The sequence below is a fragment of the Otolemur garnettii genome, unplaced genomic scaffold (assembly GCF_000181295.1).
Source record: "Otolemur garnettii isolate 467f Iridium unplaced genomic scaffold, OtoGar3 scaffold00025, whole genome shotgun sequence".
Taxonomy (NCBI): Eukaryota; Metazoa; Chordata; class Mammalia; order Primates; family Galagidae; genus Otolemur; species Otolemur garnettii.
In genome coordinates this window covers 21,685,293-21,695,999 of record NW_003852420.1, presented here as the reverse complement: position 1 = coordinate 21,695,999, position 10,707 = coordinate 21,685,293, and the positions used below count along the sequence as shown (strand labels likewise).

Here is a 10,707-nt window from a genome sequence, read left to right as displayed (position 1 = left end):
AGGGCAACATAGTGAGACTCTGTCTCAAAAAAAAAAAAGGGTGAGACCCCCATCTCTACTAGTAAAGTAAAAAAATCAGCTAGGTGTCATGGTACATACTGTAGAGATCAGCTACTCAGAGCCTGAGGCAGAAGGATTGCTTAAACCTAGGAGTCTGAGGTTACAGTGAGCTATGATGCCACTTCACTCTACCAGGGCAACAGAGCAAGACTGTCTCAAAAAAAAAAAAAATCTGGCTCGGCGCCTGTAGCTCAGTGAGTAGGGCGCCAGCCACATATAACCAGGGGAGGTAGGTTCAAACCTGGCCAGGGCCTGCCAAACAACAATTAACAACTACAACAAAAAGATAGCCAGGCATTGTGACTGGTGCCTGTAGTTCCAGCTACTTGGGAGGGTGAGGCAAGAGAATCACTTAAGCCCAAGAGTTTGAGGTTGCTGTGAGCTGTGACACAATGACACTCTACCAAGGGCAACATAGTGAGATTCTGTCTCAAAAACAAAAAAAATCTATCCTCTTCTCCCACTTTATTATTGAAATACTCAACTGTATTCAACTATACTCAGCTCACATTTTCCTGCCCTTCCATGACTTGGCACATGCTGTTTTCTCTGTCTAAAACTTGTAATCATTTGTTATAACTCAATTGCTACTTGCCCTGTGAATCCTTTCTTTCCTTTCTAGACAGATTTAGGGCTCCTTCCCCTAGGTTCCCAATGCACCTTACACAATTTTTGTTTTTTGGGCAGTAACATAATACTATGATTCTGTATCTGCATAGAGGTGGCAGAAAGCAATAGAAAGAATACTAATTTAAAGCCAGTTAAAACTAAGTTCCTGGCCAGATGTGGTGGCTCATGACTGTAATTTCAATACTCTAGAAGGCTCAGACAGGAGTATCACTTAATCTCAGGAGTTTAAGACCACCCTGAGCAAGAGTGAGACCCCGTCTCTACTAAAAACAGAAAAAAATTAGCTGAGCATTGTGGCAGGTGCCTGTAGTTTCAACTACTTGGGAGGCTGAGGCAGGAAGATCACTTGAGCACAGGAGTTTGAGGTTACTATGAGCTACGCTAATACCACAGCATCTAGCCTAGGCAACAGTTGTATTCCGTTAAAACAAACAAACCAAAAAAAAAAACAAAAAAACAGGTCGGGTACAGTGGCTCACGCCTGTAATCCCAGCACTTTGTGGGGCCAAGATGGGCAGATTGCTGAGCCAAGGAGTTCAAGACCAACCTGAGCAAGAGCAAGACCTCATCTCTAAAAAACGAAATAGCCAGGCATTGTGGTGGGCGCCTGTAGTCCCAGCTCCTTGGGAGGCTGAGACCACAGAATCTCTTGAGCCCAGGAGTTTGAGGTTGCTGTGAGCTTTGAAACAACGGCACTCTACCCAGGCCAACATAGTGAAACTCTATCTCAAAAAAAAAAAAAATCTAAATTCCTATTCCAGTTCTGATGATCTTTTGAGTTTGAATAAACTACTTAACTTCTGCTTGCCTTTGTCCCCTCATTTGTAAAAGAGGGTAAGGAGGCCCAACGCCTATAGCTCAGCAGCTAGGGTGCCAGCCACATACACCAGAGCTGACAGGTTCAAATCCAGCCCAGGCCTGCCAAACAGTGACAATTACAACCAAAAAATAGCTGACATTGTGGTGGGTGCCTGTAGTCCCAGCTACGTGGAAGGAGGAGGCAAGAGAATCGCTTAAGCCCAAGAGTTTGAGGTTGCTGTGAGCTGTGACACCACAGTACTCTACCCAAGGTGACATAGTGAGACTCTGTCTCAAAAAAAAAAAGGGTAAGGATACTCCCCTTCTACGGCTCTAGAGTTTGAATGAGTATGCATAAGACGTGCTTAGCACGGCTTCTGACAAGGCACAGTCACTCAGTAAATACTACCTCTCTCATTCCCATAACTTTTCCTCTCCGTTACACAATCAATTGCCTTGAGAGCAGAGGCACCATCTTTGATTTTTGTAGTTCCTCTGAAAGCAAAGTAACTAATACAGTTTACCATCCTATTTAAGGGTTTGAGCTCTTGAACAAAGAGCTGCTGGGGTACAAATCCTGGCTCAATCATCTACTAGTTGCATGGCTTTTAACAAATTACTATCTGTGTCTCTGCTTCATCATGTGTAAGATGGGAAGAGAAACAGCACTTAGGATTGTGAGCACCAAACATAAACTACTTAAACTTAAACAGTGTTTAAGTGTTATAGATTATAGTGGGCAGGAATAAAAACTCATTGAGTAAATGGACAAGAGCTTAACTACAAACAACTTTAATATCCAGAATAGACTCTTACATACAGCGTATCAGAAAATATTGAACTTTTGTTGTTGTTGTTGAGACAGAGTCTCACTGTCATCCTGGGTAGAGTGCCATGGCACTGCAGCTCACAGTAACCTTAAACTCCTGAGCTCAAGTGATCCTCTTGCCTCAGCCTCCTGAGTAGCTGGGACTACAGGGGCCTGCCACAACACTCGGCTAGTTTTTAAAGAGGGGTCTTGCACTTGCTTAGCTGATCTCAAACTCCCAAGCTCAGACAATGACCCATCTTGGCCTCCCAGAGTGCTAGGATAGGCATGAGCCACCACGCCCAGCCATGAACATTTTTGAGCTCATCTATTTGCCAATATTCAGATGAGATTTCATCAATGCAACATGGAAAACAACATACATAATTTGTTCAATTGGCCTTTCTATCATACTCCGCACCCTTAATCATGAAAAAATATAGCCTATGCACATAGAAGCATTAATATAAACCAATGCGAACTAAGGAGGTCCCTATCCATGCCAATTTATAATCTAACCTGTTAAGGAGATAAACATTATCACGATTTTTATATACAGAAAGAACAATTAACTTACAGCACAATACATGTATATTTGTTAAGTTTATATATTTCAGACAAGGTTTAGTGAATGAAATACTGGTCTGGAATAAGAACAAGGTGGTTTGTCCCTGTTTCACCATGGGACACTAGAGAAGTCACTTATTCATGACTTCTGGGAAGTCATCTGGGAAACAGGCTCTTTCATTCCAGTTACTGAACTGGTACTTTGTGCCAGTCACCATGGTAGGAATTGGGGATTCAGGCCAAATAAGACCAATAATCTCTGGCTTTAAAGAAACTGCTGTCTAGCATATGAAAGTGGGATTGTGGGTGAATGGCACCATTAGTATGAGCTGTATGAAAACAACTTCACAGACACTGTAATAAAAGTGAATGTACCATATAATAGAAAAAAAGAGAATGGCTAATTCTATTTCTGAGTGACAGCATTTGAGCTCTATCTTCAAAGAGGGGGGGAAAATTGTCAGCCTACTTTATTTCTTCTTCCACAGGGAGCAAAGGCAAGGAAATGAAATCCAAGAGAAGATGACTTTGAGTGAACTTCAAATAGTTCACAACAGTAGAGATTACAAAAGATAGAATGAGGGATGACACTGAAGGGGGAAACAAAAGCCTACGCACAATAGCTGGATGTCACGCTAAAAAATGTATGCTTGATTTAACAAGAGGAGACAGGGTCTTTAAGAGGAGTAAGATCATCAGACCTATAGAGTGCAATGGCATCACACTGCCGTGTTTGGAAAGGGCATGTGACTACGGGAAGGAGACTGAGCAGGGAACCATTTATTATAAAAGTCCAGATGAGAAATAATGACATAGGGATAAAAATAAAAGGAAAGTTACAAAAAAAATTTAAAAGGTAGAATCTATAGAACCTGGCAAACGAATGGTTACTTTTGGCAGAGAAAGAGGAAGAATTTACTGTCTGGAGGGAAAATAAGTGTCATGGATGCCACCATTCCCTGGCCACATCCTATAGTTACTATCTTAGAACCCTTCTCACCCCAGCACTCTAGGAAGGCACAGAGTTCAAGAGTGACACAAAATCTATCGGACATCCCTGTGCTGGAGTCATACTGCCATGAGGGGGTATAAAACATAATTTTTAAAAATGATTTTAATTGTATTTATTATATGTATGTTACTATTTATTATAGCTATCATTTTTAAATATTGTTGCTTTGCTTATACAATAAAGTCAATGATTATGAAGCAAAGAATTGTCGAAGAAGAAAAAAAGATATTTTTGCCAAAACAATTAACTAGTCTCTCCCCCTTGATTCCTGTACTTTCTAATCTGGATCTCTGAGGTGTAGCCAGAATGATCTTTCCAAACACAAATCTTTCATCTTGCTTTCCCACTTAAAACCCTACAATGGCTCCCCAGTTGCTTTTAGGATAAAGACCAAAATTCAGAATAAGGCCTATTAAGTTCTGAATAATCTGGCTTCAAACTATGTACAGAGCCCGCTCATAGAAACAGGATAGCACAGGATAGAAATTAAAGTTTTTCTTTCATTTTTTGTTACTAATCAGGCCCAGATGAGGTTCAAACTCGCCAGTGCACTAACCACTGAACAACTGTGTCCAGCTTGGAGTATGACTGCCTAGATTTGAATCTAGTCTTTGTCATTTACTACAATCTATGGTAAACTGTTTGATCTTTTTGTGCTTTATTTTCCTCATTGGTAAAATAGGGATAACAATAATGGGGCTTTTCCATTTATTTTTATATGCATATATTCATGGGGTACAAGTGCAATTTTGCTACACTGATATATCGCATTGTAGTGAGGCCTTCACTGCATCCATCACTGGAGAAAAGGTACCACATGGTACCTATCAAGCAACCTCCCATCAGCCACCCCTCACTACCCATCTCTGGGTTTCACTGTCCATCATTCCAACCTTTACTTCCATGTATACACATTATTTAGCTGCCACTTATAAGTAATAGCATACAGTTTTTGTCTTTCTGTGTCTGTTTCACTTAAGATAATGGCCTCCAATTCCATCCATGTTGCTGCAAAAGACATGATTTCATTCTTTTTTATGGGTGAATAGTAGTCCATGTGTATAAATACCACTTTTTTATCTAGTCCTCCACTGATGAACGCCTAGGTTGATTCCATATCTTTGCTATTCCAAACAGTGATGCAATGTAAGCATTCCTGCAGTTTTCTAATAATATGGTTTTGAACATGATGCTTGACATTCTTAAGCACGTGTAAGTATAAATAAGTTAATATTAATAATGTCACATACTACGTATTATGATATTTACTATATATTGAAATATTAATATTTTCTATTACTATTGCCATGATCTTTTCTGTTCCAGGCCTACTGGTCCTGCAGTTCTTCAAAAGAACCATGCATCTTTGCAACTTAGAACTTTCCTATTTGCAATTCCTTCAGTCTAGAACACTTTCCTCCATGACTTATGCCTATCAATTCACTCTTCATAATTCAGCTCACACATCTTTCCCTCAGAAGCCTTTCCTAGCCATCCACAACCCTTCAGCCCCAACCAAACCTAGGTCAGATTCCCCATTTTAGGCTCTTTTTCCAGAGCACCTATCACAGTTTGTAATTATACAGAGGGTGCCAAAAAGATGTATATACATTTTAAGAAAGGAAAAAACTGTATTTAATTTCTATTACTCAAGTCATGTTTGACTTCTGCAATCACAAGAGATGTTCAACATGACTTGTATTCATCTTTTGTTATCATTGGGTATTACAATTTAAATAGTTTCTTCCTTTCCTAAAATGTAGAACAGGCGCAGTGGCTCATGCCTGTAATCCTAGCACTCTGAGAGGCTGAGGCTGGTGCACTGCCTGAGCTCAGCAATTAAGAGACCAGCCTGAGCAAGAGTGAGACCCCATCTCTAAAAAATAGCCAGGCATGGGCGGTGCCTGTGGCTCAAAAGGGTAGGGCTCTGGCCCCATATGCCAGAGGTGGTAGGTTCAAACCAAGCCCCAGACCAAAAAAAAAAAAATAGCCAGGCATTGTGGCGGGCACTTGTAGTCCCAGCGACTCAGGAGACCGAAGCAAGAGAATCATGTGAGCCCAAGAATTTGATGTTGCTGCGAACTATGATACTACAGCACTCTAAGGAGAATGAAAACCTGAGACTGTCTCAAAAAAAAAAAAAAACATACTTTTTTTTGGCACTATCTGTATATATTATTTGATCAATTACTTGTACACTCTCTTTCTCTCCTCTACTAACCTATAAACTCTGTATGGAAAAGGACTAAACTTGACTTTGCTCACTTCTGGATCCCCAGAGCTTGGTACAGAATAGACCATTAATATTTAACTTAAAGGAAGGTACTATCAAATACAAGAGAATTTTTTTCGCGGTGCCAAGTATGGAAAAATAATAACACACATTATCTTCCTTTTACAAAAAGAAATACTACATATGTAGTTACCAAGAGCTTTCATTCAAACAGCAGAAAACCTGATTTACCTACTCAATGGGGGAAGAAATCAGTTTGGGTTGTTTTGACTTATAAACAAGAAAGTAATTAGTATTTTCAATTCACCAAACAGAAAAGGGAATTTAAACAAAATTTTAGATCAAATTGAAATGCTTACTTGAGCATTGTCAGGTTCTTCTTTAATTTTGTCCAGTAGCCCCTGCTGTGGTGCCATTGCTTTGTCTTGTTCACCATCCAAAGGTTCTTTCATTCTAATTTTTTATGTAAAAGAGTTCGCCAGACTAAAACTAACAGATTTCTTCAGGGTAATCAACAACTGGACACCTAAAACACAACATAAAGAATTGGTACTCAGGTGTATTCTTTTTTCCTTCTTTGTGTTTATCTACATTAAAAGCTTTATGTTGAGGACAAGGCACCAGGGCTCAGCTTTGGAAACCAACTCTATTGGGTTTTTTCCCTCTTTTCCTGAATTTTGCTCCTTTGGTAGGTACCTCCATGTCTGACAAGAGTCTTCCAACAATAGCTCCCACTTTTCTATTATCTTTAGAGACAGGTCTTTTATATATGTTGAATGTAGTTGAAGGAAATTAGACTGGCAGACCAAGACATGGGTGGAAGGTACCAAGCTCTAAGAAGAACGGATCCAAAAAACACAAGTTTCGGACTCCATGAAAATCAGTAGAGGCCCACATCAGCTATTATTTCTCAAGCGGGACACACCAACCTCCCTGCCCTTGACTCTTACTCAACCCTCACTGGAAACTTCCTGAAGGACCCCATTTCTTGGCCTAACGCTGGATCAGAGATCAAGATGCCATCCATGGCAAGTGAACACTAGGTATGCCCTTTCTTAAAGTGTGTCACCTGCAACTTTCAGAGTCTCCGTGGGGGTCAGGCCTCTCCGGGCCCCGCTTCCCAATCGCCTTCCTATAGACAAGAAACTCCACTTGCCTTTAATAGAATCCCTTCCCCTAAAAGTAAACATACTAATCACAACGAATGAGACCTGAAACTTAAATAAGAAAAACTCTGCAAAGTTGTCTTTAACCAGTCAAGCCAGGCACGGAAATGGGCAACTGATTGAAGATGCAGTTCTGAAAAAAGGGGAACTTTTGACCACTTGCCACAGTCACAACCTATGTGCGTCCATCCCCCCTGAGTATGGCTTGCGTTCTGAAATCCTTGTTCCCACCAAGAACTCCCACGTCCGTCACTGAGGAGCTACGTGGTAACGCAGACTGAGAGGGAGGGCACGAGACCCGCAAGCGCCTGTCACCCCCGTCCCCGAGGCGAAATCTGCAGCCCAACCGCACAGCCTGCCTGGCGCCGCCCCCTCCCGCACCGCCTCGTCACGTGGCGCAGCCGCGCCCCGCCCCGCTCGTCCCTCCCGTTGCCACCGCTGTTGCACCTATTTTCTGTTGCCTCCTTGCTCCTGGAGATGCACTGGGCGGGGAACGATTAATAGGACTCAAGGTCCCCGCACCAATACAAGGATTTTTTTCGCATACTGGAATTCCGACGGATCCATCGCAACGCAACACCGAAACAATCGCGCGTGCGCAGGCTTGGACTCCGCCCACCTTTCCCGTCATGCCCCAAAACAGGGTTGTGTGGCCCTTCCCAGCATTCCTCTTTCCTTAGAAATCGTTGGCTTCTTAAAGAGACCAAGGCTAAATTGTGAAATGGTGAAGCAAAGAAAGGGTTTGGAGAAGAACATCAGGAGTGTTGGGAGGGCCTGTAGGTTTGCAGCACCATTCTTTAATGCCCATTCCAGTAAGGTGGCCTGCTGAGAAAACATGGTAATAAATAATACCTGATATTTATTAAGACAAATGCTTGCTAAGCTCTTGACATGCATTATCCTACTTAATCCTCACCACAGCCCAAAGAGGTATACACATTTTTATCTCTGAAGAGATTAATTTATCCAAAATCTAGATTTGGCTTGTATTATTATCATTATTATTATTATTCAACATCCTTGTGAAGCTACGTTCATGATTTGTATGTCTGTTCATTCATTTTGACTGCTGTATAATATTCCCTTTAATGAATATGCTACAATTTAGTCATTTACTATTTGTGAACATTGAGTTGTTTGTAAATTTTGGCATTACAAGTAATGCTGCTGTGAACACTCTTGTCTTTTGTGGTACTAAAGGACAAACAACAAATTTAGTTTAAAGATCTCAGGTGGCTTCATATGTGATTCTAGAATCAGGCAACATTTCCTTCTGTAACAGAGAATCATTATGTTGATTAAAAGTGGCCTGTTTGGGGGAGCACCTGTGGCTCAGCCAGTAGGGTGCCAGCCCCATATACCAAGGGTGGCAGGTTCGAACCCTACCCAGCCAAACTGCAAAAAAAGAAATAGCTGGGCGTTGTGGCAGGCACCTGTAGTCCCAGCTACTCAGGAGGCTAAGGCAAGAGAATCACCTAAGTCCAGGAGTTGGAGGTTGCTGTGAGCTGTGATGTCACAGCACTCTACTGAGGGCGACAAAGTGAGACTCTGTCTCTAAAAATAATATAAATAAATAAATAAAAATGGCCTGTTTCAGGTGGGCAAGATGGCTAACTTCTGTAATCCTAGCATTCTGGGAGGCCAAGGTGGGTGGACTGCTTGAGCTCAGGAGTTCAAGACCAGCCTGAACTAGAGTTAGATCCCATCTCTAAAAATAGCCAGGCATTGTGGCTGGCACCTGTAGTCCCAGCTACTTGAAGGCTGAGGCAAAAGAATCACTTGAGCCCAAGAGTTTGAAGTTGCTGTGAGCTAAGACACTACAGCACTTTACTGAGGTGACAAAATAAGACTCTGTCTAAAAAGGGTCAAGGGGCTGTTTAGGATGTTTGGCATACTGTTCTCTCTCTCTCCCCTGATTTCTAGGGCATACAAATAATAATTTAGTTCCAGTTACCACAGCTGGAGTGATTCTATTTTGATTTTTAGTCTGGTCGGTCAGGACCTAGTTCAGGAGCTTACTCTCAAACAACAGCCTCCTAAAATGTTTATTTAACTGTGGCACATGTGCACACATGTCTGTTGGGTTTACATCCAGCAGTGAATTCATTTGTTAGTATATGTGAAACTTAGGTAGATAATGTCAAACAATTCTAGAAAGCAGCTGTTTCAGTTTATACTCGCCACCAATTAAATATGACTTTATTTATTTATTTATTTACTTACTTATTTGTCACCCTGGGTAGAGTGCCATGGTGTCATAACTCATAGCAACCTCAAACTCTTGCGCTCAAGCAATTCTCTTGTCTCAGCCGCCGCAGTAGCTGGGACTACATACAGGCTCCTGCCACAACGCTGGCTGTTTTTAGAGATGGGGTCTCACTCTTCCTCAGGATAGTCTGGAACCTGTGAGCTTAGGGTAATCTACCTGCCTCCACCTCCCAGAGTACAAGGATTACAGGCATCAGCCACTGCACCTTATTGATTATTTTTTCCCCAGGCAATATGCTTTTAATAGTTACACATTATAAAATACATAATTTTCTACTTTTACATATCCTACCTTATTTATCTATTTTTAAGACAGAGTCTCACTCTGTTGCCCTGGGTAGAGTGCTGTGGCATCATAGCTCAAAGCAACATCAAACTCTTGGGTTCAAGAAATCTTGCCTCAGTCTTCTGAGTGGCTAAGACTACAAGTGTCCACCACAATACCCAGCTAATTTCTTCCATTTTTGGTAGAGGTGGAGGTCCCGCTTTTGCTGAGGCTGGTCTCAAACTTTTGAATTCATGCGATCCACCTGTATCCGCCTCCCAAAGTGCTAGGATTACAGACATGAGCCACGGCACCAAGCCTGTGTGGCTATTTTAGTTACCCAACATCCATGCCAACAATTACTACCATACATCTTTTCAATTATAATCATTCTGGTGGACGTATAATGGTATCTCACTGTGGTATTAATTTGCATCTCCCTGGTTGCTAATGGGGTTAAATTCATTTTCATACATTTGGATATCTGGATATATTCTCTTTAAAGTTCCTGTTTAAGGCTGGGCATGATGGCGCGCATCTGTAATCCCAGAACTCTGGGAGGCCAAGGCAGGTGGATTGCTTGAGTTCAGGAGTTCAAGACCAGCCTGAGCAATAACGAGATCCCCATCTCTACTCAAAGTAGAAAAACTGAGGCAAGGGGATCTCTTGAACCCAAGAACTTGAGGTTGCTATGAGCTATAATGCCACAGCACTCTAGGCAGGGCACCAGAGTGAGACTCTGTCTGAAAAATAAATAAATTAATAAATAGGCAGCAGTGGCTTGGCACCCATAGCTCAGTGAGTAGGGTGCCAGCCACATATACTGAAGCTTGCAAGTTCGAGCCTGCCCAGGTCTGCCAAGCAACAGTGATAACTGCAACCAAAAAAAAAAAAAAATAG

The 10,707-nt window shown here is 41.7% G+C and overlaps 1 protein-coding gene and 1 pseudogene across 1 annotated transcript in view; one reads left to right on the top strand and one right to left on the bottom strand.

Moving 5' to 3' along the window:
- The window catches only part of ZMYM6 (zinc finger MYM-type containing 6), a 46,796-nt gene extending 38,992 nt beyond the window's left edge, over positions 1-7,804 (bottom strand). The window contains exons 1-2 of the mRNA XM_003788189.3: positions 7,722-7,804; positions 6,468-6,634 (exon numbers count right to left, since the gene is read on the bottom strand). Of these exons, the coding sequence (XP_003788237.1) occupies positions 6,468-6,560 (93 nt within the window). The 5' untranslated portion in view covers positions 6,561-6,634; positions 7,722-7,804. The remainder of the gene's footprint in view (positions 1-6,467; positions 6,635-7,721) is intronic.
- Positions 7,475-10,707, top strand: part of LOC100943759 — a 4,698-nt pseudogene continuing 1,465 nt past the window's right edge.